The sequence below is a fragment of the Cyanistes caeruleus genome, chromosome 4, assembly GCF_971803275.1.
Source record: "Cyanistes caeruleus chromosome 4, bCyaCae1.hap1.1, whole genome shotgun sequence".
NCBI lineage: Eukaryota > Metazoa > Chordata > Aves > Passeriformes > Paridae > Cyanistes > Cyanistes caeruleus.
This window is the reverse complement of record NC_141704.1, coordinates 71,384,862-71,412,747: the sequence shown is the minus strand read 5'-3', so window position 1 is coordinate 71,412,747 and position 27,886 is coordinate 71,384,862. Positions and strand designations below refer to the sequence as shown.

The 27,886-nt window shown below is 39.4% G+C and overlaps 2 protein-coding genes across 2 annotated transcripts; one reads left to right on the top strand and one right to left on the bottom strand.

The window, feature by feature from the left end:
• Positions 1 to 30: 30 nt before the first annotated feature.
• Positions 31 to 8,476, bottom strand: LOC147653761 (uncharacterized). The gene is made up of 7 exons (XM_086885326.1): positions 7,093 to 8,476; positions 5,675 to 5,747; positions 5,079 to 5,306; positions 3,354 to 3,489; positions 2,980 to 3,078; positions 2,692 to 2,835; positions 31 to 1,670 (listed from the first exon to the last, which is right to left on the bottom strand). The coding sequence occupies exons 4-7, from the start codon at positions 3,389 to 3,391 to the stop codon at positions 1,613 to 1,615; spliced, it is 339 nt and encodes a 112-aa protein (XP_086741452.1). The 5' UTR covers positions 3,392 to 3,489; positions 5,079 to 5,306; positions 5,675 to 5,747; positions 7,093 to 8,476; the 3' UTR covers positions 31 to 1,612.
• Positions 4,474 to 9,700, top strand: LOC147653760 (uncharacterized). Its single transcript, XM_086885325.1, has 2 exons — positions 4,474 to 8,904; positions 9,218 to 9,700. Exons 1-2 carry the CDS (start codon positions 8,650 to 8,652, stop codon positions 9,413 to 9,415), a joined length of 453 nt encoding a protein of 150 aa, XP_086741451.1. The 5' UTR covers positions 4,474 to 8,649; the 3' UTR covers positions 9,416 to 9,700.
• The last annotated feature ends 18,186 nt before the right edge of the window (positions 9,701 to 27,886 follow it).

The following is a 27,886-nucleotide window of genomic DNA, read 5'->3' as shown; positions in this document are numbered from 1 at the left end:
ACTCACTAGGTAATTAAATACATGAAGAAATAGATTTTTATTTTTTTTATTAAGAATGCATTATTAATTAGGAAGGCATGGCTTTAGCAGAGTCTGCTGATACCAACATTACTCAGCTAAGTTCAAAGTATGAACACAAGAACTTGATGACAGAAGCAATGTTCATCAGAGCCTCAACAAGAAAGTTGCAGTTCCAAGTTTTTCAGATGTCCTACACTTGCTAAGGCACCTCCAGAAAGAGGAGTCAACTGAAAATAGCACAGGAAATTTGAAACCCATTTCTATATTTTTCTTTTTTTTCCTGAACTTTCTTGTGGGCAACAGAAAACTCCCAATATGTGGAATGCAATGTAGTTTTTATGCCAGAGTCATGAGTCATCCCCTCAGTTCCAACCTGATCCAATGCTCACTTGAATCTTGGAAAGGCTCAAATCAGCAAGATGAAATTAAAATTGTATTCATGAAAGGAGCTCTTTACTCTCCATTCCCCTCCCTCCCCCAAATACATCAGCACCAAGTGAGAAAGGCTCGATTTGAAAGATAATTATTACACAATTAAACTTGGACATAGCTAGTTTGCTACAAGTTCCAGCAGACAGACAAACAAGAGCAGAATCAGAGGTTATCAACCTCAATAGAAATTCCAGCTCATGCTTTCCCCAAAAGCCTCATTTAATTTATCCAGGATTAAAAAATAAAAGAGAAATGAAAAAAAAATCACATAAAAGCATTTCACATAGTATATAGTGAAATACTATCATTTCCACCTGAAATATTCATCATCATTATTATGTTTTTCCATACTAAATTACAAAGTCTCCTGCACCCATCTTCCCAATATCTCATTCTAAGTGCTTGCTACTTTAATCCCTTAGGAAGCAAAAGGAGCCTCAGGTGTCTCTGGATCAACAGAAACTAAACAACACAGCTTGACAAAGTATATCAAATTGTCAATCAACTCAATATAGGTTTTCCACTCCAGAGATAGCTATCACCAGCTGATGAATTTGGCTAGGGCAGGTTTAGTGAAGAAAAACTAGGTCTTTATTACCAAATCAGTTAGGAGTTGTTCTACCGTACTGCCCGTAGGATGGGAGTATAAACACCATATTCTTCACAGCCTCATCCACAAAGAATTCCACCTTCAAATTAAGGCTGCTTTGGAGTTGGACCAAACCAATGAAAACTCACTCATCAAACACAGTGATGGCAGCATGCTCAGTCTTTGCAATACAAAACTGGCAACTAACAGCACATTCCTGATCACATCTCCAAGGCTGAGTGTACAGAACTGCAGTGGTGGCCAGGCCCTCGCTGACTGCCAAACCTCCAGCCATCATCCCTTCCTCTCACAGCGACAGGGCAGAAAATAACAACAGCAGAAACTAGAAAGCTTAAGCTAAAATCACAAAGGTCATTGATGAAACAGACTGGAGTGCTTTAGAAACTAGCACGCAGATTTAGCTGAAAACAAATCTTATTGATCACCAATTACAATGAATACTTAATTCTATCATTCTGCATTATTATTAGACAGTCAGAGACAGCCAAGCTGACCTCAAGCATGCTGAAGCATCGGGGCCAAGCAGTGCACATCTTCCCAGGAGCTGATTTACCCATCGTTCTCAAGTGAATTCACCTGCACACAGCCCCACCGTACAACTGCTAGGCTGCAAAATAAAAAAATAGCTCTGCTTAAGAGTCAAACCCCAGGACATAGACCATATGAAAGGAAGAATGAAACCTGCAGCATTTGGTTGACCTTCAATGCCCTGAGAAGATGACAAATTTCCCAAGATGAACAAGTGCCCAAAATACAAAGCAAAGGACTGACTTTTAGGGATCAAATGTTAAATAGGCCTGCGAAATTGGAGTTGTTAGGTTGCACATGAAAGAAGGGAAAAAAGAAAAAACCACCCCAACCCTCAACTGCAATTTTACATCCCTCTTGGAAAATTTGCTTTAATAAGAGAGAGGAATGGATACAACCTTCCCCTCACCTGGAGATTTTAATCAATTCAAGCCATTTCAAATCTGGCAAGAAAGCCCTACCACAGTCCCCATCAAACAACATTGCCTTTCATTTTTGCTTCTCAGGACTACTTCAGAGCAGTCTAAATAACAGCAAAGAAGGAAATTCAAGTTGCAATTCAAACACTAAGCTCTGGAATCCCACATTGCCTTCAAACACCTGCATGAAACACTAACTTCATGCTCTATGCTCCCTGCTTTCTTCTAGTTTACTGCACAGTGCATTATTTACATAAAACAGAATTTCTTCTGTGGGAAAGGCTTGCATGGTACTTCAAAGCCTGAATAAATCAGGGACTGCAGCTTGAACTAACAAAAAAATCATCCAAAAAATTCCTTTCAATATCTGCATTGTATTACCTTATCATGCTACCTGTCTAGCTGAGTTATTCAGGTATCCACACCAGAAATGACAGACAATGTCTCTCTATGATGATGTGATGTTACTTCAAATGAAAAAAAACAATAAATAAAAATCACAGATTAATTTCCCATACAAATGATGACTCACTACTCCCAAATCCTTCCTTATAGCAGGATGCTCACTTCAGTCTGGAAGTCTTCATGTTGCAGCCTGCAGGAATCAGCTTATTTCCTGTCAAGGGCTGGAAAGCCTTACAGGAACTGGTTTTGGTTGAAGAACTTCTCCAAGGTGCTTACCTGTGGGACTTATCCAGGTAAGGGATGTTAGCTCCCTCTTCTTTGAGGTTCAGTGTCCAACCACTCCTACTGCTGGTAAGAAGAACAGAAGAAACATCTGCCCATAGCAAGGACTGCACTGGTGGGCAAAGTCCAAATTCCATCCTTCAGGGAAAAAGAAACAAAGACTGAGGAATTCATGTCTGTTCAAAATTTCATCCTTGACTACTGAAAGCATTGGAAGCACATGTGTATGTTTAAAAATGGAATTGTCCTCATTTAAGAATAAAAATAATTTCATCCCATCACCATTTTTCTTGGTCCAATCCTGAACTGCAGATCCAAACAGCTGAGAAAGCATGGAATAGTCTGCTGGACAGCATTAAAATGAGCAACTCCTGTATCTTCCTAAGATAAGAACACAAATCACAAAGAAAGGCACTCTGAGAAAAAATTTCTTAGAGGAAGACCTCAATTATTTTCCAGCAAGGCAGGTAATATGCATTTGGCTATTTGTTAGAAAAAAAACCAAAAAACAAACCTGTTTTTATACAAGATTTTACTCATATATTAACTATCACATATTTTGCAAAACAAAAAGAGACCACAGCAAAGTAAAATCCCAATTTTTTCCTATATTTAAGCTGTGATAGTATGTCTGAAATGGGAATCCAGAGCCTCACCAGATTAATATCACCACTTGGACCAGAGAATTTGCCATATCCACTTCTTCTGGTTTCGTTCAGTTGGAGCTTCTGTTTGTACAGTGATGATGGCTCTTGAACATTCTGGGATTTAAAGTAGTCCCTGAAGAGATGGCTGACAAAAATATGATGTTACTTTCAAGATGCTTTTTAATTATTTCTACCCTCATCCAGAACCTGCAATCATCTGATCTCCTTCACTATGCTCCAAGCTCATTAAAACTGGAACGCTAAATAAGAATATTCAAAATATTTTGTTTTGCATTGCTAAAGGCACCACTGCAGGTACTTGACTCATCCTTCAGACTGTAAATAAATAAATGAAGTCTAGGACAGGTCAAATAAAGACACTATGTTTTCTGTGTTTTGTTGGGGTTGGTTTTAGATGACTTAGGAGATTTGAAACAGATCTTTTATTAAGGAATTGTTCCTAAGGGACTTGACTTACAGAAATTAATTTATACTTGGCAGTGCATTTGATTGATTGCAGTTCCTTTTTTTCAAATACAAACCAGCATTTTCACTACCAGGTGTGGTGGTTGGAAATGTTGGGACTGTAGAACACTGCAAGGCTAATTTCTCCTCCAGTCTCCATCATTTTTATGTAGCTCAGCATTTTCTCATCCTTACTGAGATCTGCTGCAAATTTAAAATACCCTAACAGGGCTGAGAGAGTATTGCAACAGTGTTTATCTAGTGTATCATTACAGTTCTTGTTACCCTAATTCCACAGTTCTGAGCAACAACTCTCATTTTATGGGCAGGTAATTGAGCTCTATGATACATGAATTGATTTGCAGGGGAAATACATTAAAACCTGGCTGGAAAAGAAAATTATTCAGGATCTTCACTCTGATTGCCTTTTACAGCTACCACTCTAGGACCACTGAAAGAGCTTACTTTAGCTCATGTCAATGAAGCTACAATTCAGTGTTTGTCCAAAAAATGTTCACATTCTAAAATGAAGGTTACTGTGGTTTCCTGAGTTATAAAGGCAGAATTAAAGATTACTGCAGATTCTTAGATCAGGACCACTTCCCAGCTCAAGAACTATTTAGTGGGAAGAGCCAAGGCAAAAGGCAGCATTCAAGCAAGTGTTGCTGATCAAGTGAGTTATGGGTTCTACATGAAAATGTTAGCAAGGGTGATCCAGTCAGATCTCATGTCTGCCTGTGGTTCAGCACTGCAGCTGCTAACACCCAGAGCACCAGATCCAATCACTCCTGAGGAGCAGGTTTGTTCAAGCAGGCACTGTTGTTTCAGGACCAGTGAAAGACAGGACAGAGACAAAATTGATAGTACTCCCTCAGTGCAAACAGAACTTGCCCTGCGACAAATTTGCTCCTCTCTGGCCCTACTTTTAACATCCCTGCTCTCAAATTCCTATTTTTAGCAGCTTCTCATAAAAGGCATTCTTACTCAGAGAAGTGAATGTTAGAAGTGTTCATTTGAATGAAGCAAACAATTAAGCAACATCTTCCCTAAAGTGATTTTGTAAAAGTTATGGTTTAGTTTTCTTCCTAATTGCTTGGAAAAATCGGATTGGCGCAGGAAATGGGAAGGGTTGGCTAAAAGGAGTCAGCTGATGGGAAGCAGCCAGTAACTCCTGCTGCTGCTGACCTGCTGCAACTCCCAGGTTAAGAGGACAAGTGCCTCATTTGTAATCAAGTCTATATAAAACACAAAAGAGGCAGAAGGACAAACCTGGTTCATAAAGGCAGCAGTCTGTGACCAAAAGCAGCAGAGTCAGCAGCCAGTGTTTCACTCCTGATGAGAGCCCACTTGCAAAAGTTCCACTTGAGTACCTGCTGCAGAGCAGAGGCTGTTCTTCATTGATGTGTCAAACCATGACAGCCATACTTCTGTTGCTATTCAAAGAACAGGGATAAACTCCGGGGTTTGTTAGGTTTTAAATAGTTTCCAATTTCAGGCCTAATAGAAGGCAAAATGGAAAATATCACATGTAATAGGACTTAAAAATAGAAATATGGAAGAACACAATGTTATACTCATGTTACCTATTACTTTTTTCAGCTGAGCAAAGTCTTCACAAACACTATAAATACATATCTTTTTCCCCCAATGAAAATAATAATAAAAAAATCTGTCTTGTAACCTGAAAGAAAAGAGATAAAACCAAAGCAAACCTGATTCTTGTAAACAGAAAATGTTGCTTAAAAATTGAGTTTGGGGAGCATAAATATTTAATTGCCTTGAGCATGTCTTAGGAATTCACATTTACTCAAAATAGTGTCAAGAGCAAACAAAACTGCAAAACAATCTCTTTTAGTAGGAAATACCTTGTGAGAATCAAGTGTTTTCTTATCATCTTTCACTGTTTCACTTGATGTCTGAATCTTCTAACTCCAACTCCTAGAACAGCATCAGTGGGGGAGAGAGACAATGAACACTCCTTCTGTTATTTGACTGACTGCAAGGTTTTGACATGTAGAGTATTAATAAAAATAATTTATTCTCACAGGGTTTTGTCAGAATAACAAGCTGGTAGCTTTAAATATGGTTAAGAAAATTTTATGTATGTTAGGAAAAAACAAATAAAAAGAAACATTTGCAGTAGTAGGACAAAACCATCATAAAAAAGGTATATAGCAGATATACATATTTATATTCATATATATATATCTCCAATTTCCCAAAGCATTGCTCTAAGAATTAGACAAAACTGGCTACAAAATTCAGATTTTTTAGGTTATTTATTGACTGTAAAGTGAATCCTGACTGACAATAAATATCACTGGGGAACATTAATTATTAAATATACATTGTCCAATCTTTAACAAATCAACTTTAGTAAGAACAGTTTTAAATCTAAAAATAAAAACAATTTCCAAGACACTTATTTTAAGTAATTGCACTAAGAAATAGTAAGACCTTATATATAGTTAAATGACTAGCAGCCAACTCACATCATCATAGTAAGAATAATATATATGTACTGCAATTTTAAGTGTTATGACTTCAAGAACTTGTAGTAATAACCAAGCATTACTTGCTAAATAACACAAAATTTGTCTGATTAAGTCTGTTTAAAAGAATATGCAATGGGAATAACTAAGAGCTGAAATTAATGGTGTTAGCTTGTAAAGACAGAAATTTACTTCTTACAAGTAGGAAAACATGCAATATATTCCTATACTTAACACATGTTCGTAGTACAGACATTCCTGTTAATAAATTTCAGGTTAAAATTGACAAATGTGACATGTTCTACTATATGGAATTTCTTCAAGTGACTGTTGTTCCATCGGACAACACAAACTAAAAAATGTCCTGCCTCTCAGAAATATTATTCTGTTTCTACTCTTTACTTTATTTTTTTATTTTTTTTTTTCACTTTTAGAAAAACACAGATTTTTTTTTTTTTAGTATTAGAAAAATATAGGACAAAAACAAGGCTTAAGTTTTAGATAGGGAAGAGAGAATAAGGAGATGCTTTATAAGCTGAAATATTTTTCTCTTAAAGCTATGGAGATGGACAACCATGTTCTGAAAAAAACTCCTTTAATTCATGACAGAGTATATTGGGAAGCATGGAGTGTTCAAAGTGTGGATTTTGAGTAAAAAGTAGAGTAATTGTGATACAGTGAGGCGCTGGAACAGAGTGGAGTGAAGATTTGAGGCCTTGAGGGCAATGAGAAAACTGTTTTCCTGCGAAGCTCACAGAGACAGATGAAGAGGACTCATGGCCCATACACACCTCAGAGTGATGTGAAATGGGAGGAGTGAACTCATGGCAGATTTCCGGGCAGCTGGCATCAAACAAATAGAAAACTATAACAGAAATATTTTTCTTGTGAGAAACTCCATAGATTAGCAGAAGAAGATTTCTGTTTCTATACAAACACTGATAAAGAGACTCTAGCAAGAATTGGGACTGTTTTAAACACCAAAGTTCCAAAGTCTTTTGTCTCTATCTTGTCATGTGAACAAGGGAATGCTGGGTAGTGCGGGATAAAAGGGTTTTCTGAAAGTTTATTCTGGTGTTCTTATTCTTGTAGTTTTGTGAATAAACTTTCTTTATTCCTTTTAAGTTTTAAGCCTGTTTTGCTCTTGCTCTAATCCATATCTCACAGCAAGAAATAAGTAAGTTTTCTAGTATTTTTTCAGTTACTGCTTTAAAACCACGACAACTGTGTTTTCACCATCACGTCAGATCAGCTCTTGGACTCACAGCTCACCGCAGACCTCGAAACAGGAGGCAAAGATCTGCACCACTTGGCCTTTCAGAACTTCTCACCCATCTATGACCTTTCTGGGGCCAGCTTCACAAAATGAGGGGGAAGCCATTCCAAAGAACACGACCAAGGAAATCACACAGCACTCGGGATTTGTTCCAGGCATCAAATTTTTAATGGATGATGTGAAGTAACACCGAAGCAATTCCTGTCCACAGAAAAAAAGATTTCAAATGGTTTTGTCTCAAGGACAATCACTGGAGGTTGAAAGTTTCTGGGGCTGAAAGTTACATGAGGTCCTCAACACTGAGCAATCAATATCCCCAGAGTCTAAACTGTGAAATTACTACCTGGGCAAGGAGAACATTTTCAGGATTTGCAACTCATCTCAAAGCCTCAGTAGAACTCAACCAGCAGAATTCCCCTGAGATGGCACTGTGCTCTGGAAGCCCTCAAATACTCACTAAAACAGACTTGACTTTCACTAGGACAGCTGCTCATGAAAATCTGGGGTAAAACCTATGGGAAGTGGCCATGTGCACGCATATTCCTTCTTCCCACAGCAGGCACAATCAAATCCTCCTTTGAATGGCCTCCAAGTTGAGCAGCACTCATTGGCACAGCCTCTTCTCCCACAGACAGGCCAGCGAGCAACACGGCAGCGCCAGCCAGGTGGGCAAGGACAAGAGAGAGCAGATGCCAACAAGGCTTGGAAGCTGGGCCAAGGGAGGTTTACGCTGGCCATTGGGAAGAACTTGTGCCCAGCGTGGGCCATCAGATACTGCAATGGCCTGACAGGGGCTGCTGGAGTCATCATTGTGGCACGGGTGCAAGGCAAGCCAGGCCGCAGCGCTCGGGCCCCGCTCTGCTGACCATGCTTGCCGCCATGGCTCCCAGCTTGGACTCAACATTCTCTCAGGGCTCTCTGCAGCCAGGGCGTTCTGTGCTTCTGTGACATCACAGCCTCTGGGGACGGCACGCTGGCTGGCAACTGTCCCCAGCTGTTGTTCCCCCCCTGTGCCCAGGCACAGCTGCTCGCAGAGAGACGCCCAGAGCCTCGGTGCTGCTGGCAGAGCACTATGGCTGCTCACGGCTCCTCCGCGCTGCTGCAGCTTTACGTGCTGCTGCTCTTGGCTCATCCCCTCGACCCTGTGAGCAAACCTGAGCGCAGCACGGATGCCTCTCCTCTGCTTCTGGAGGATTGTCATCTGGACGAGTCGGACCCTGAGCGCATCCGGTGGGCGGCCAGGACATTCCTGCTCATCGACCTGCTCATCATAGGAATGGCCATGGGATGGTCGCTCGGAAAAAGAATTCAGAGACGCTGGCGAGAGGTGAGGAGGGGGGTGGGGGGTCAGGCAGGCGGGATGGGGCAGACCTTGAGGGCCTCTTGGGCACCCTTTGGCCAATGCCCTGTGGCAGAAGGGGCCTGAGCTCCTGGCTGGGGAATGCGGCCCAGGGGCTGAGCTCCATGGACAGCACCAAGCAGAGGCGGCAGAGCTCTGCCTGCTGCAGCCTCTTCCCCGGGCCAGCCCAGCCCAACTGGGCCCGAGTCTCTGTCTCCCAGGCCAAAGGCAGCCCCACAGGTGCCGGCCCCGCTCTGCCCCTCTGCCTCTTCCATGGGGATCCCTGTGCTTTGCCTTGCAGCGGAATCTCCAGAGCCCTTCGGGCCGTGCGGGGCCCCGCCGCCATCGAAGACAGGGCTGTCCCACGGAGCTGATGCAGCTGCTGATGGACAACCGCGACCTGATGCGGCTGCTCCTTCGCGACAGCCCTCAACCAACCACCAAGATGGCGGCAAAAGAGGGCAGTGACAGGAGACTCCGCACCTCCCCACAGCTCTGACCTCCAGCGTCGCGCTCCATCTAAAGAACCTTACGGGGAACGGGTGACCAGTGCCCAGCCCAGGCACTGCGACGTTCCCCACCTTACAAGTTAGCCACACCCCTGTTGTTGTTCGATTCCCCACCACGTTTCCCCCAAGAAGTTGACCTTTCCCTTAGTGTTCAGTTCTAAACAGTTGAAGCATTGAAGTTTCTTAGCCTTAAGATTCTTACCCCATAGTCTTCTAGTAACGTTGGATTGTAGATTTTAGAAGTAGTCAAGTGAATAAAGTTCACGTTTTCTACACGTTGCTGTGTCATTTTCTTGAGGTTGCACCTGAGACCTGGGGACTCCTTGAGAGATGGCTTTGCATGGCAGCTCCAGACTGCCTGCAATGGAGAGCCCCAGTGCCCCAGCAGGCTTTGCAAGAGCACGGAGGGCAGCGGGAAAGAAGAAGGTGGCCAATATTCACCTGCCTCCAGCTTCCAAGGAAGCTTGCAGTCAAGCCCTGTCTGCCCTTTAGGGGGGACCCTAAAGGCCCCGGCAGGCATCACCATGGCCCCAGGACGGGGGGCTTGCAGCACTCTGGGGCACCAGGAAAGGAGCAGGATCATCCCTGGAAAGCTGTCTGGAGACAAATCCAGAGACGTCTCCCCTGGCATCCAGGCAAGGGCTGAATACAGGCAGGCAATTAGATCCACAGGCTGCCTGGGCTATGGCACCAATCAGTCCTGCTTCATAGATTTCGGGGGGCGGGGTTATACATATATATATATATATATATATATACACGCATATATGTATATATGTATCTACATCTGTATTTAGTTCTTTGTATTTATCCTGTTGACCCTCAAATAGGATTAGATTTCATTTTCCTACAAAACAAAACATCCGTTTTTTGATTTTTAGGAATCAACCATCTGTGCTCCCACTTTAAATCACTTCTCTCAAACTCATTCTGCATCTTGCTCCTTTCCAGCACCATCAAATACCTCTGTTAAAATACAGAGCATCAGTGGAAGGACGACAATCTTGTTACTTGCTGAAGAAAGTTAACTTGGATGACATACCTGCTTTTAAAAATCCAAGAGGAACAAAACCTACACATCAGCTTTAGAATTTCAAAAGCTGCTTCCTCAACTCTTCCACACCACTTTACTCTTTGGGGACATTCAGCAGCAATACCAAACAAGCACAGAAAAGAAATGGAAGAAGAAATGCAGATAGTCAGCAGCAGACCACCTACCAAAATACATTTTAAATGCAGCTCCAAGTTCTCCAAGAGCAAGTTTGAAGTGTAAATGGAGACACTCACACAAAATTACTACCAGGTGGTACTTTTGGCATTTCCTTGGGCTTTCCTCTTCATTTTTTTTTTATCTCTCACCTAAGGCAAGAGAAAAAACCCCAAACAAACACAACCTTTCAGGCAGAGAAAAGATGTGGTTGCTCTTGAAGAAAGCATTTCATTCTGCCTGGAGAAGAAGCTGCTGGGAAAAATATTAGCTTTTAGCAAAATGGCACTGTGCTGTTGCACTTGTTCTAGCACTGGGAGAAAGAACAGGCCCGTCTGTAAGGCTCCTGCAGCTCACCCTGGCTGAGGGTCATTGACCACTGAGCACTGCAGGCATCACTGGCAACAACGATGGTGGAAAATGGGGAGGGAGCAGGATAAATAAATGTTTGCCATTGCCTTAGCCAAAAAAACCCCAGACATCAAAAGCAACCCACCCTCAAAACAAAGCTATGAAAATAGTTTGCCTCTGAATTTAAAGAACTTCAATTAACTCTATGATGTCTGCTTTTGGTTCAGCATTCATCAATCTGAATTTGAATATGCACAGGGTAATGAAAGGTAACTGAAGCTTAAAAATCATGTCTATTGACTTGTGCATAGCCTATACTGAAGCACATTAAAAAGCAGCGTTTTGCTTGAAATCTGCACGGTATTAACTTCATTCAGTCTTACACTCACTAGGTAATTAAATACATGAAGAAATAGATTTTTTTTTTTTTTATTAAGAATGCATTATTAATTAGGAAGGCATGGCTTTAGCAGAGTCTGCTGATACCAACATTACTCAGCTAAGTTCAAAGTATGAACACAAGAACTTGATGACAGAAGCAATGTTCATCAGAGCCTCAACAAGAAAGTTGCAGTTCCAAGTTTTTCAGATGTCCTACACTTGCTAAGGCATCTCCAGAAAGAGGAGTCAACTGAAAATAGCACAGGAAATTTGAAACCCATTTCTATATTTTTCTTTTTTTTCCTGAACTTTCTTGTGGGCAACAGAAAACTCCTAATATGTGGAATGCAATGTAGTTTTTATGCCAGAGTCATGAGTCATCCCCTCAGTTCCAACCAGATCCAATGCTCACTTGAATCTTGGAAAGGCTCAAATCAGCAAGATGAAATTAAAATTGTATTCATGAAAAGAGCTCTTTACTCTCCATTCCCCTCCCTCCCCCAAATACATCAGCACCAAGTGAGAAAGGCTCGATTTGAAAGATAATTATTACACAATTAAACTTGGACATAGCTAGTTTGCTACAAGTTCCAGCAGACAGACAAACAAGAGCAGAATCAGAGGTTATCAACCTCAATAGAAATTCCAGCTCATGCTTTCCCCAAAAGCCTCATTTAATTTATCCAGGATTAAAAAATAAAAGGGAAATGAAAAAAAATCACATAAAAGCATTTCACATAGTATATAGTGAAATACTATCATTTCCACCTGAAATATTCATCATCATTATTATGTTTTTCCATACTAAATTACAAAGTCTCCTGCACCCATCTTCCCAATATCTCATTCTAAGTGCTTGCTACTTTAATCCCTTAGGAAGCAAAAGGAGCCTCAGGTGTCTCTGGATCAACAGAAACTAAACAACACAGCTTGACAAAGTATATTAAATTGTCAATCAACTCAATAAAGAACTCCCACTCCAGAGATAGCTATCACCAGCTGATGAATTTGGCTAGGGCAGGTTTAGTGAAGAAAAACTAGGTCTTTATTACCAAATCAGTTAGGAGTTGTTCTACCGTACTGCCCGTAGGATGGGAGTATAAACACCATATTCTTCACAGCCTCATCCACAAAGAATTCCACCTTCAAATTAAGGCTGCTTTGGAGTTGGACCAAACCAATGAAAACTCACTTATCAAACACAGTGATGGCAGCATGCTCAGTCTTTGCAATACAAAACTGGCAACTAACAGCACATTCCTGATCACATCTCCAAGGCTGAGTGTACAGAACTGCAGTGGTGGCCAGGCCCTCGCTGACTGCCAAACCTCCAGCCATCATCCCTTCCTCTCACAGCGACAGGGCAGAAAATAACAACAGCAGAAACTAGAAAGCTTAAGCTAAAATCACAAAGGTCATTGATGAAACAGACTGGAGTGCTTTAGAAACTAGCACGCAGACTTAGCTGAAAACAAATCTTATTGATCACCAATTACAATGAATACTTAATTCTATCATTCTGCATTATTATTAGACAGTCAGAGACAGCCAAGCTGACCTCAAGCATGCTGAAGCATCGGGGCCAAGCAGTGCACATCTTCCCAGGAGCTGATTTACCCATCGTTCTCAAGTGAATTCACCTGCACACAGCCCCACCGTACAACTGCTAGGCTGCAAAATAAAAAAATAGCTCTGCTTAAGAGTCAAACCCCAGGACATAGACCATATGAAAGGAAGAATGAAACCTGCAGCATTTGGTTGACCTTCAATGCCCTGAGAAGATGACAAATTTCCCAAGATGAACAAGTGCCCAAAATACAAAGCAAAGGACTGACTTTTAGGGATCAAATGTTAAATAGGCCTGCGAAATTGGAGTTGTTAGGTTGCACATGAAAGAAGGGAAAAAAGAAAAAACCACCCCAACCCTCAACTGCAATTTTACATCCCTCTTGGAAAATTTGCTTTAATAAGAGAGAGGAATGGATACAATCTTCCCCTCACCTGGAGATTTTAATCAATTCAAGCCATTTCAAATCTGGCAAGAAAGCCCTACCACAGTCCCCATCAAACAACATTGCCTTTCATTTTTGCTTCTCATGACTACTTCAGAGCAGTCTAAATAACAGCAAAGAAGGAAATTCAAGTTGCAATTCAAACACTAAGCTCTGGAATCCCACATTGCCTTCAAACACCTGCATGAAACACTAACTTCATGCTCTATGCTCCCTGCTTTCTTCTAGTTTACTGCACAGTGCATTATTTACATAAAACAGAATTTCTTCTGTGGGAAAGGCTTGCATGGTACTTCAAAGCCTGAATAAATCAGGGACTGCAGCTTGAACTAACAAAAAAATCATCCAAAAAATTCCTTTCAATATCTGCATTGTATTGCCTTATCATGCTACCTGTCTAGCTGAGTTATTCAGGTATCCACACCAGAAATGACAGACAATGTCTCTCTATGATGATGTGATGTTACTTCAAATGAAAAAAAACAATAAATAAAAATCACAGATTAATTTCCCATACAAATGATGACTCACTACTCCCAAATCCTTCCTTATAGCAGGATGCTCACTTCAGTCTGGAAGTCTTCATGTTGCAGCCTGCAGGAATCAGCTTATTTCCTGTCAAGGGCTGGAAAGCCTTACAGGAACTGGTTTTGGTTGAAGAACTTCTCCAAGGTGCTTACCTGTGGGACTTATCCAGGTAAGGGATGTTAGCTCCCTCTTCTTTGAGGTTCAGTGTCCAACCACTCCTACTGCTGGTAAGAAGAACAGAAGAAACATCTGCCCATAGCAAGGACTGCACTGGTGGGCAAAGTCCAAATTCCATCCTTCAGGGAAAAAGAAACAAAGACTGAGGAATTCATGTCTGTTCAAAATTTCATCCTTGACTACTGAAAGCATTGGAAGCACATGTGTATGTTTAAAAATGGAATTGTCCTCATTTAAGAATAAAAATAATTTCATCCCATCACCATTTTTCTTGGTCCAATCCTGAACTGCAGATCCAAACAGCTGAGAAAGCATGGAATAGTCTGCTGGACAGCATTAAAATGAGCAACTCCTGTATCTTCCTAAGATAAGAACACAAATCACAAAGAAAGGCACTCTGAGAAAAAATTTCTTAGAGGAAGACCTCAATTATTTTCCAGCAAGGCAGGTAATATGCATTTGGCTATTTGTTAGAAAAAAAACCAAAAAACAAACCTGTTTTTATACAAGATTTTACTCATATATTAACTATCACATATTTTGCAAAACAAAAAGAGACCACAGCAAAGTAAAATCCCAATTTTTTCCTATATTTAAGCTGTGATAGTATGTCTGAAATGGGAATCCAGAGCCTCACCAGATTAATATCACCACTTGGACCAGAGAATTTGCCATATCCACTTCTTCTGGTTTCGTTCAGTTGGAGCTTCTGTTTGTACAGTGATGATGGCTCTTGAACATTCTGGGATTTAAAGTAGTCCCTGAAGAGATGGCTGACAAAAATATGATGTTACTTTCAAGATGCTTTTTAATTATTTCTACCCTCGTCCAGAACCTTCTGAGGAGACTTGAAGAATTTTGAGGAATTTTTCTTAGATTTTGTGGAAACTTGTGGAGGTTTTGTGGGATTTTTGTGTGATTTTCTGGGATATTGAGGCGATTTAGGGATCTTGAGGGATTTTTCATGTATTTTGTGGGAATTTGTGGAGATTTGGTGGGATATTTTTCTAGAATTTTGTGGTATTTTGAAAAGATTTAGGGAATTTTGTGGTGTTTTTTCTTGAATTTTGTGGGAAACTGTGCTGATTTTATGGGGCGTTTCTGGAATTTGGTCGAGTTTTCAGAAGATTTAGGGATTTTTGTGGGATTTTTGTGGGATGTTCTGGGAATTGGTGGAGATTTTGTGGGACATTCCTGTGAATTGGTAGGGTTTTGAAATGATTTAGGGAGTTTTGTGGGACTTCTCTGGAATTTTGTGTGTTTTTTCTGGAATTGTGTGGTTTTGAGGAGACTTGAAGAATTTTGAGGAATTTGTTTTAGATTTTGTGGGAATTTGTGGAGAATCTGTGGGATTTTACTGGAATTTGGTGGGCCTTTTCAAGGACTTTGTGTGGTTTTGAGGAGACTTGAAGAATTTTGAGGAATTTTTCTTAGATTTTGTGGAAACTTGTAGAGGTTTTGTGTGATTTTTGTGGGATTTTGTGGGATATTGAGGCGATTTCGGGATCTTGAGGGATTTTTCATGTATTTTGTGGGATTTTGTGGAGATTTGGTGGGACATTTTTCTAGAATTTAGTCGTGTTTTGAGAAGATTTAGGGAATTTTGTGTGATTTTTCTGGGATTTTGTTGGATATTGAGGAGATTTTGTGGGATGTTTGTGGAACTTTGAGGGACTTTTTCTGGAATTTGGTGAGATTCTGTAGAGAACTGACAAATTATCAGGGGTATTTTCATGTATTCTGTGGGAATTTGTGGAGATTCGGTGGGATTTTTGTGGATTTTGTCCATGTTTTGAGAAGATTTAGGGAATTTTGTGGGATTTTTCCTGGAATTTTATTGGATACCGGGGAGATTTTGTGGGATGTTTGTGGAACTTTGAGGGACTTTTTAGGAATTTGGTGAGATTCTGTAGAGAACTGACAAATTATCAGGGATTTTTCATGTATTCTGTGGGAATTTGTGGAGATTCTGTGGGATTTTTTTGGAATTTGGTAGAGTTTTGAGAAGATTTAGGGAATTTTGTGTGACTTTTCTGGGATTTTGTTGGGTATTGAGGAAATTTTGTGGGATGTTTCGGGAATTTGGTGGGGCTTTTCAAGAATTTTGTGGTATTTTGAAAAGATTTAGGGAATTTTGTGGTGTTTTTTCTTGAATTTTGTGGGAAACTGTGCTGATTTTATGGAGCGTTTCTGGAATTTGGTCGAGTTTTCAGAAGATTTAAGGATTTTTGTGGGATTTTTGTGGGATGTTCTGGGAATTGGTGGAGATTTTGTGGGACATTCCTGTGAATTGGTAGGGTTTTGAAATGATTTAGGGAGTTTTGTGGGACTTCTCTGGAATTTTGTGTGTTTTTTATGGAATTGTGTGGGATTCTGAGGAGACTTGAAGAATTTTGAGGAATTTGTTTTAGATTTTGTGGGAATTTGTGGAGAATCTGTGGGATTTTACTGGAATTTGGTGGGCCTTTTCAAAGACTTTGTGTGGTTTTGAGGAGACTTGAAGAATTTTGAGGAATTTTTCTTAGATTTTGTGGAAACTTGTGGAGGTTTTGTGGGATTTTTGTGGAATTTTGTGGGATATTGAGGCGATTTCGGGATCTTGAGGGATTTTTCATGTATTTTGTGGGAATTTGTGGAGATTTGGTGGGATATTTTTCTAGAATTTGGTTGTGTTTTGAGAAGATTTAGGGAATTTTGTGTGATTTTTCTTGAATTTTGTGGGATATTGAGGAGATTTTGTGGGATGTTTGTGGAACTTTGAGGGACTTTTTAGGAATTTGGTGAGATTCTGTAGAGAACTGACCAATTATCAGGGATTTTTCATGTATTCTGTGGGAATTTGTGGAGATTTGGTGGGATTTTTGTGGATTTTGGCCGTGTTTTGAGAAGATTTAGGGAATTTTGTGTGATTTTTCTGGGATTTTGTTGGGTATTGAGGAAATTTTGTGGGATGTTTTTGGAATTTGGTGGGGCTTTTCAAGAATTTTGTGGTATTTTGAAAAGATTTAGGGAATTTTGTGGTGTTTTTTCTTGAATTTTGTGGGAAACTGTGCTGATTTTATGGGGCGTTTCTGGAATTTGGTCGAGTTTTCAGAAGATTTAGGGATTTTTGTGGGATTTTTGTGGGATGTTCTGGGAATTGGTGGAGATTTTGTGGGACATTCCTGTGAATTGGTAGGGTTTTGAAATGATTTAGGGAGTTTTGTGGGACTTCTCTGGAATTTTGTGTGTTTTTTCTGGAATTGTGTAGGATTCTGAGGAGACTTGAAGAATTTTGAGGAATTTTTCTTAGATTTTGTGGAAACTTGTGGAGGTTTTGTGGGATTTTTGTGTGATTTTGTGGGATATTGAGGCGATTTAGGGATCTTGAGGGATTTCTCATGTATTTTGTGGGAATTTGTGGAGATTTGGTGGGATATTTTTCTAGAATTTGGTTGTGTTTTGAGAAGATTTAGGGAATTTTGTGGTGTTTTTTCTTGAATTTTGTTGGATATTGAGGAGATTTTGTGGGATGTTTGTGGAACTTTGAGGGACTTTTCTGGAATTTGGTGAGATTCTGTAGAGAACTGACAAATTATCAGGGATTTTTCATGTATTCTGTGGGAATTTGTGGAGATTTGGTGGGATTTTTCTGGAATTTGGCCGTGTTTTGAGAAGATTTAGAGAATTTTGTGGGATTTTTCTTGAATTTTGTTGGATATTGAGGAGATTTTGTGGGATGTTTGTGGAACTTTGAGGGACTTTTCTGGAATTTGGTGAGATTCTGTAGAGAACTGACAAATTATCAGGGATTTTTCATGTATTCTGTGGGAATTTGTGGAGATTCGGTGGGATTTTTCTGGAATTTTGGTTGTGTTTTGAGAAAATTTAGGGAATTTTGTGGAATTTTTCTGGGATTTTGTTGGGTATTGGGGACATTTTGTGGGATGTTTCTGGAATTTGGTGGGGCTTTTCAAGAATTTTGTGGTATTTTGAAAAGATTTAGGGAATTTTGTGGTGTTTTTTCTTGAATTTTGTGGGAAACTGTGCTGATTTTATGGGGCGTTTCTGGAATTTGGTCGAGTTTTCAGAAGATTTAGGGATTTTTTTGAGATTTCTGTGGGATGTTCTGGGAATTGGTGGAGATTTTGTGGGACATTCCTGTGAATTGGTAGGGTTTTGAAATGATTTAGGGAGTTTTGTGGGACTTCTCTGGAATTTTGTGTGTTTTTTCTGGAATTGTGTGGGATTCTGAGGAAACTTGAAGAATTTTGAGGAACTTGTTTTAGATTTTGTGGGAATTTGTGGAGAATCTGTGGTATTTTACTGGAATTTGGTGGGCCTTTTCAAGGACTTTGTGTGGTTTTGAGGAGACTTGAAGACTTTTGAGGTATTTTTCTTAGATTTTGTGGAAACTTGTGGAGGTTTTGTGTGATTTTTGTGTGATTTTGTGGGATATTGAGGCGATTTATGGATCTTGAGGGATTTCTCATGTATTTTGTAGGAATTTGTGGAGATTTGGTGGGATATTTTTCTAGAATTTGGTCGTGTTTTGAGAAGATTTAGGGAATTTTGTGGTGTTTTTTCTTGAATTTTGTGGGAAACTGTGCTGATTTTATGGGGCGTTTCTGGAATTTGGTCAAGTTTTCAGAAGATTTAGGGAATTTTGTTGGATTTTTCCTGGAATTTTGTTGGATACTGGGGAGATTTTGTGGGATGTTTGTGGAACTTTGAGGGACTTTTCTGGAATTTGGTGAGATTCTGTAGAGAACTGACGAATTATCAGGGATTTTTCATGTATTCTGTAGGAATTTGTGGAGATTCGGTGGGATTTTTGTGGGATTTTTGTGGGATGTTCTGGGAATTGGTGGAGATTTTGCGGGACATTCCTGTGAATTGGTAGGGTTTTGAAATGATTTAGGGAGTTTTGTGGGACTTCTCTGGAATTTTGTGGGGTTTTTCTGGAATTGTGTGGTTTTGAGGAGACTTGAAGAATCCCACCGAATCTCCACAAATTCCCACAGAATACTTGAAAAATCCCTGATAATTCGTCAGTTCTCAACAGAATCTCACCAAATTCCATAAAAGTCCCTCAAAGTTCCACAAAACACCCACAAAATCTCCCCAGTATCCAACAAAATTCCAGGAAAAATCCCACAAAATTCCCTAAATCTTCTCAAAACACGACCAAATTCTAGAAAAATATCCCACCAAATCTACACAAATTCCCACAAAATACATGAGAAATCCCTCAAGATCCCTAAATCGCCTCAATATCCCACAAAATCACACAAAAATCACACAAAACCTCCACAAGTTTCCACAAAATCTAAGAAAAATTCCTCAAAATTCTTCAAGTCTCCTCAGAATCCCACACAATTCCAGAAAAACCCCACAAAATTCCAGAGAAGTCCCACAAAACTCCCTCAATCATTTCAAAACCCTACCAATTCACAGGAATGTCCCACAAAATCTCCACCAATTCCCAGAACATCCCACAGAAATCCCACAAAAATCCCTAAATCTTCTGAAAACTCGACCAAATTCCAGAAATGCCCCATAAAATCAGCACAGTTTCCCACAAAATTCAAGAAAAAACACCACAAAATTCTCTTAATCTTTTCAAAATACCACAAAATTCTTGAAAAGCCCCACCAAATTCCAGAAACATCCCACAAAATGTCCTCAATATCCAACCAAATCCCAGAAAAATCCCACAAAATTCTCTAAATCTTCTCAAAACACGGCCAAAATCCTCAAAAATCCCACCGAATCTCCACAAATTCCCAGAGAATACATGAAAAATCCCTGATAATTCGTCAGTTCTCTACAGAATCTCACCAAATTCCAGAAAAGTCCCTCAAAGTTCCACAAACATCCCACAATATCTCCCTAATATCCAACAAAATTCCAGGAAAAATCCCACAAAATTCCCTAAATCTTTTCAAAACACGGCCAAAATCCACAAAAATCCCACCGAATCTCCACAAATTCCCACAGAATACATGAAAAATCCCTGATAATTCGTCAGTTCTCTACAGAATCTCACCAAATTCCAGAAAAGTCCCTCAAAATTCCACAAGCATCCCACAAAATCTCCCTAATATCCAACAAAATTCCAGGAAAAATCTCACAAAATTCCCTAAATCTTCTGAAAACTTGACCAAATTCCAGAAACGCCCCATAAAATCAGCAGTTTCCCACAAAATTCAAGAAAAAACAACACAAAATTCCCTAAATCTTCTCAAAACTCTACCAAATTCCAGAAAAATCCCACCAAATCTCCACAAATTCCCACAGAATACAAGAAAAATCCCTGATAATTCGTCAGTTCTCTACAGAATCTCACCAAATTCCAGAAAAGTCCCTCAAAGTTCCACAAACATCCCACAAAAATCTCACAAAAATCCCTAACACTTCTGAAAACTCGACCAAATTCCAGAAACGCTCCATAAAATCAGCAGTTTCCCACAAAATTCAAGAAAAAACACCACAAAATTCCCTAAATCTTTTCAAAATACTACAAAATTCTTGAAAAGCCCCACCAAATTCCAGAAACATCCCACAAAATGTCCTCAATACCCAACAAAATTCCAGAAAAATCACACAAAATTCCCTAAATTTTCTCAAAACACAACCAAAATTCCAGAAAAATCCCACCGAATCTCCACAAATTCTTACAGAATACATGAAAAATCCCTGATAATTCGTCAGTTCTCTACAGAATCTCACCAAATTCCAGAAAAGTCCCTCAAAGTTCCACAAACATCCCACAGAATCTCCTCAATATCCAACAAAATTCAAGAAAAATCCCACAAAATTCTCTAAATCTTCTCAAAACACGGCCAAAATCCACAAAAATCCCACCGAATCTCCACAAATTCCCAGAGAATACATGAAAAATCCCTGATAATTCGTCAGTTCTCTACAGAATCTCACCAAATTCCAGAAAAGTCCCTCAAAGTTCCACAAAACACCCACAAAATCTCCCTAATATCCAACAAACTTCCAGGAAAAAACACCACAAAATTCCCTAAATCTTCTCAAAACACGACCAAATTCTAGAAAAATATCCCACCAAATCTCCACAAATTCCCACAAAATACATGAAAAATCCCTCAAGATCCCTAAATCGCCTCAATATCCCACAAAATCACACAAAAATCACACAAAACCTCCACAAGTTTCCACAAAATCTAAGAAAAATTCCTCAAAATTCTTCAAGTCTCCTCAAAACCACACAAAGTCCTTGAAAAGGCCCACCAAATTCCAGTAAAATCCCACAGATTCTCCACAAATTCCCACAAAATCTAAAACAAATTCCTCAAAATTCTTCAAGTCTCCTCAGAATCCCACACAATTCCATAAAAAACACACAAAATTCCAGAGAAGTCCCACAAAACTCCCTAAATCATTTCAAAACCCTACCAATTCACAGGAATGTCCCACAAAGTCTCCACCAATTCCCAGAACATCCCACAAAAATCTCACAAAAATCCCTAAATCTTCTGAAAACTCGACCAAATTCCAGAAACGCCCCATAAAATCAGCACAGTTTCCCACAAAATTCAAGAAAAAACACCACAAAATTCCCAAAATCTTTTCAAAATACCACAAAATTCTTGAAAAGCCCCACCAAATTCCAAAAACATCCCACAAAATTTCCTCAATACCCAACAAAATCCCAGAAAAATCCCACAAAATTCCCTAAATCTTCTCAAAACACGGCCAAAATCCACAAAAATCCCACCAAATCTCCACAAATTCCCACAGAATACATGAAAAATCCCTGATAATTTGTCAGTTCTCTACAGAATCTCACCAAATTCCTAAAAAGTCCCTCAAAGTTCCACAAACATCCCACAAAATCTCCTCAATATCCCACAAAATTCAAGAAAAATCACACAAAATTCCCTAAATCTTCTCAAAACACGACCAAATTCTAGAAAAATATCCCACCAAATCTCCACAAATTCCCACAAAATACATGAAAAATCCCTCAAGATCCCGAAATCGCCTCAATATCCCACAAAATTCCACAAAAATCCCACAAAACCTCCACAAGTTTCCACAAAATCTAAGAAAAATTCCTCAAAAGTCTTCAAGTCTCCTCAAAACTACACAAAGTCCTTGAAAAGGCCCACCAAATTCCAGTAAAATCCCACAGATTCTCCACAAATTCCCACAAAATCTAAAACAAATTCCTCAAAATTCTTCAAGTCTCCTCAGAATCCCACACAATTCCATAAAAAACACACAAAATTCCAGAGAAGTCCCACAAAACTCCCTAAATCATTTCAAAACCCTACCAATTCACAGGAATGTCCCACAAAATCTCCACCAATTCCCAGAACATCCCACAAAAATCCCACAAAAATCCCTAAATCTTCTGAAAACTCGACCAAATTCCTGAAACGCCCCATAAAATCAGCACAGTTTCCCACAAAATTCAAGAAAAAACACCACACAATTCCCTAAATCTTTTCAAAATACCACAAAATTCTTGAAAAGCCCCACCAAATTCCCGAAACATCCCACAAAATGTCCTCAATACCCAACAAAATCCCAGAAAAGTCACACAAAATTCCCTAAATCTTCTCAAAACTCTACCAAATTCCAAAAAAATCCCACAGAATCTCCACAAATTCCCACAGAATACATGAAAAATCCCTGATAATTCGTCAGTTCTCTACAGAATCTCACCAAATTCCAGAAAAGTCCCTCAAAGTTCCAGAAACATCCCACAAAATCTCCCCGGTATCCAATAAAATTCCAGGAAAAATCCCACAAAATTCCCTAAATCTTCTCAAAACATGGACAAAATCCACAAAAATCCCACCGAATCTCCACAAATTCCCACAGAATACATGAAAATACCCCTGATAATTCGTCAGTTCTCTACAGAATCTCACCAAATTCCAGAAAAGTCCCTCAAAGTTCCACAAACATCCCACAAAATCTCCTCAATATACAACAAAATCCCAGAAAAATCACACAAAATTCCCTAAATCTTCTCAAAACACGACTAAATTCTAGAAAAATGTCCCACCAAATGTCCACAAAATCCCACAAAATACATGAAAAATCCCTCAAGATCCCGAAATCGCCTCAATATCCCACAAAATCCCACAAAAATCACACAAAACCTCCACAAGTTTCCACAAAATCTAAGAAAAATTCCTCAAAATTCTTCAAGTCTCCTCAAAACCACACAAAGTCCTTGAAAAGGCCCACCAAATTCCAGTAAAATCCCACAGATTCTCCACAAATTCCCACAAAATCTAAAACAAATTCCTCAAAATTCTTCAAGTCTCCTCAGAATCCCACACAATTCCAGAAAAAACACACAAAATTCCAGAGAAGTCCCACAAAACTCCCTAAATCATTTCAAAACCCTACCAATTCACAGGAATGTCCCACAAAATCTCCACCAATTCCCAGAACATCCCACAAAAATCCCACAAAAATCCCTAAATCTTCTGAAAACTCGACCAAATTCCTGAAACGCCCCATAAAATCAGCACAGTTTCCCACAAAATTCAAGAAAAAACACCACACAATTCCCTAAATCTTTTCAAAATACCACAAAATTCTTGAAAAGCCCCACCAAATTCCCGAAACATCCCACAAAATGTCCTCAATACCCAACAAAATCCCAGAAAAGTCACACAAAATTCCCTAAATCTTCTCAAAACATGGACAAAATCCACAAAAATCCCACCGAATCTCCACAAATTCCCACAGAATACATGAAAATACCCCTGATAATTCGTCAGTTCTCTACAGAATCTCACCAAATTCCAGAAAAGTCCCTCAAAGTTCCACAAACCACCCACAAAATCTCCTCAATATCCAACAAAATTCCAAGAAAAATCCCACATAATTCCCTAAATCTTCTCAAAACACGACCAAATTCTAGAAAAATATCCCACCAAATCTCCACAAATTCCCACAAAATACATGAAAAATCCCTCAAGATCCCTAAATCGCCTCAATATCCCACAAAATCACACAAAAATCCCACAAAACCTCCACAAGTTTCCACAAAATCTAAGAAAAATTCCTCAAAATTCTTCAAGTCTCCTCAGAAGGTTCTGGATGAGGGTAGAAATAATTAAAAAGCATCTTGAAAGTAACATCATATTTTTGTTAGCCATCTCTTCAGGGACTACTTTAAATCCCAGAATGTTCAAGAGCCATCATCACTGTACAAACAGAAGCTCCAACTGAACGAAACCAGAAGAAGTGGATATGGCAAATTCTCTGGTCCAAGTGGTGATATTAATCTGGTGAGGCTCTGGATTCCCATTTCAGACATACTATCACAGCTTAAATATAGGAAAAAATTGGGATTTTACTTTGCTGTGGTCTCTTTTTGTTTTGCAAAATATGTGATAGTTAATATATGAGTAAAATCTTGTATAAAAACAGGTTTGTTTTTTGGTTTTTTTTCTAACAAATAGCCAAATGCATATTACCTGCCTTGCTGGAAAATAATTGAGGTCTTCCTCTAAGAAATTTTTTCTCAGAGTGCCTTTCTTTGTGATTTGTGTTCTTATCTTAGGAAGATACAGGAGTTGCTCATTTTAATGCTGTCCAGCAGACTATTCCATGCTTTCTCAGCTGTTTGGATCTGCAGTTCAGGATTGGACCAAGAAAAATGGTGATGGGATGAAATTATTTTTATTCTTAAATGAGGACAATTCCATTTTTAAACATACACATGTGCTTCCAATGCTTTCAGTAGTCAAGGATGAAATTTTGAACAGACATGAATTCCTCAGTCTTTGTTTCTTTTTCCCTGAAGGATGGAATTTGGACTTTGCCCACCAGTGCAGTCCTTGCTATGGGCAGATGTTTCTTCTGTTCTTCTTACCAGCAGTAGGAGTGGTTGGACACTGAACCTCAAAGAAGAGGGAGCTAACATCCCTTACCTGGATAAGTCCCACAGGTAAGCACCTTGGAGAAGTTCTTCAACCAAAACCAGTTCCTGTAAGGCTTTCCAGCCCTTGACAGGAAATAAGCTGATTCCTGCAGGCTGCAACATGAAGACTTCCAGACTGAAGTGAGCATCCTGCTATAAGGAAGGATTTGGGAGTAGTGAGTCATCATTTGTATGGGAAATTAATCTGTGATTTTTATTTATTGTTTTTTTTCATTTGAAGTAACATCACATCATCATAGAGAGACATTGTCTGTCATTTCTGGTGTGGATACCTGAATAACTCAGCTAGACAGGTAGCATGATAAGGTAATACAATGCAGATATTGAAAGGAATTTTTTGGATGATTTTTTTGTTAGTTCAAGCTGCAGTCCCTGATTTATTCAGGCTTTGAAGTACCATGCAAGCCTTTCCCACAGAAGAAATTCTGTTTTATGTAAATAATGCACTGTGCAGTAAACTAGAAGAAAGCAGGGAGCATAGAGCATGAAGTTAGTGTTTCATGCAGGTGTTTGAAGGCAATGTGGGATTCCAGAGCTTAGTGTTTGAATTGCAACTTGAATTTCCTTCTTTGCTGTTATTTAGACTGCTCTGAAGTAGTCATGAGAAGCAAAAATGAAAGGCAATGTTGTTTGATGGGGACTGTGGTAGGGCTTTCTTGCCAGATTTGAAATGGCTTGAATTGATTAAAATCTCCAGGTGAGGGGAAGATTGTATCCATTCCTCTCTCTTATTAAAGCAAATTTTCCAAGAGGGATGTAAAATTGCAGTTGAGGGTTGGGGTGGTTTTTTCTTTTTTCCCTTCTTTCATGTGCAACCTAACAACTCCAATTTCGCAGGCCTATTTAACATTTGATCCCTAAAAGTCAGTCCTTTGCTTTGTATTTTGGGCACTTGTTCATCTTGGGAAATTTGTCATCTTCTCAGGGCATTGAAGGTCAACCAAATGCTGCAGGTTTCATTCTTCCTTTCATATGGTCTATGTCCTGGGGTTTGACTCTTAAGCAGAGCTATTTTTTTATTTTGCAGCCTAGCAGTTGTACGGTGGGGCTGTGTGCAGGTGAATTGACTTGAGAACGATGGGTAAATCAGCTCCTGGGAAGATGTGCACTGCCTGGCCCCGATGCTTCAGCATGCTTGAGGTCAGCGTGGCTGTCTCTGACTGTCTAATAATAATGCAGAATAACAGAATTAAGTATTCATTGTAATTGGTGATCAATAAGATTTGTTTTCAGCTAAGTCTGCGTGCTAGTTTCTAAAGCACTCCAGTCTGTTTCATCAATGACCTTTGTGGTTTTAGCTTAAGCTAAAAATCTAGTTTCTGCTGTTGTTATTTTCTGCCCTGTCGCTGTGAGAGGAAGGGATGATGGCTGGAGGTTTGGCAGTCAGCGAGGGCCTGGCCACCACTGCAGTTCTGTACACTCAGCCTTGGAGATGTGATCAGGAATGTGCTGTTAGTTGCCAGTTTTGTATTGCAAAGACTGAGCATGCTGCCATCACTGTGTTTGATAAGTGAGTTTTCATTGGTTTGGTCCAACTCCAAAGCAGCCTTAATTTGAAGGTGGAATTCTTTGTGGATGAGGCTGTGAAGAATATGGTGTTTATACTCCCATCCTACGGGCAGTACGGTAGAACAACTCCTAACTGATTTGGTAATAAAGACCTAGTTTTTCTTCACTAAACCTGCCCTAGCCAAATTCATCAGCTGGTGATAGCTATCTCTGGAGTGGGAGTTCTTTATTGAGTTGATTGACAATTTAATATACTTTGTCAAGCTGTGTTGTTTAGTTTCTGTTGATCCAGAGACACCTGAGGCTCCTTTTGCTTCCTAAGGGATTAAAGTAGCAAGCACTTAGAATGAGATATTGGGAAGATGGGTGCAGGAGACTTTGTAATTTAGTATGGAAAAACATAATAATGATGATGAATATTTCAGGTGGAAATGATAGTATTTCACTATATACTATGTGAAATGCTTTTATGTGATTTTTTTTCATTTCCCTTTTATTTTTTAATCCTGGATAAATTAAATGAGGCTTTTGGGGAAAGCATGAGCTGGAATTTCTATTGAGGTTGATAACCTCTGATTCTGCTCTTGTTTGTCTGTCTGCTGGAACTTGTAGCAAACTAGCTATGTCCAAGTTTAATTGTGTAATAATTATCTTTCAAATCGAGCCTTTCTCACTTGGTGCTGATGTATTTGGGGGAGGGAGGGGAATGGAGAGTAAAGAGCTCCTTTCATGAATACAATTTTAATTTCATCTTGCTGATTTGAGCCTTTCCAAGATTCAAGTGAGCATTGGATCAGGTTGGAACTGAGGGGATGACTCATGACTCTGGCATAAAAACTACATTGCATTCCACATATTGGGAGTTTTCTGTTGCCCACAAGAAAGTTCAGGAAAAAAAGACAAAAAGAGAAATGGGTTTCAAATTTCCTGTGCTATTTTCAGTTGACTCCTCTTTCTGGAGATGCCTTAGCAAGTGTAGGACATCTGAAAAACTTGGAACTGCAACTTTCTTGTTGAGGCTCTGATGAACATTGCTTCTGTCATCAAGTTCTTGTGTTCATACTTTGAACTTAGCTGAGTAATGTTGGTATCAGCAGACTCTGCTAAAGCCATGCCTTCCTAATTAATAATGCATTCTTAATAAAAAAAAAAAAAATCTATTTCTTCATGTATTTAATTACCTAGTGAGTGTAAGACTGAATGAAGTTAATACCGTGCAGATTTCAAGCAAAACGCTGCTTTTTAATGTGCTTCAGTATAGGCTATGCACAAGTCAATAGACATGATTTTTAAGCTTCAGTTACCTTTCATTACCCTGTGCATATTCAAATTCAGATTGATGAATGCTGAACCAAAAGCAGACATCATAGAG

Bases quoted from the DNA above. Each gene is read 5' to 3' on its own strand.
- LOC147653761 (XM_086885326.1), bottom strand. From the start codon at position 3,391: ATGGCAAATTCTCTGGTCCAAGTGGTGATATTAATCTG. The intron at 3,079-3,353 runs GTGAGGCTCTGG...TTCTTATCTTAG, and splicing joins CAAGTGGTGATATTAATCTG to GAAGATACAGGAGTTGCTCA. The intron at 1,671-2,691 runs GTAAGCACCTTG...TTTATTTTGCAG, and splicing joins TACCTGGATAAGTCCCACAG to CCTAGCAGTTGTACGGTGGG.
- LOC147653760 (XM_086885325.1), top strand. From the start codon at position 8,650: ATGGCTGCTCACGGCTCCTCCGCGCTGCTGCAGCTTTACGTGCTGCTG. The intron at 8,905-9,217 runs GTGAGGAGGGGG...TTTGCCTTGCAG, and splicing joins TTCAGAGACGCTGGCGAGAG to CGGAATCTCCAGAGCCCTTC.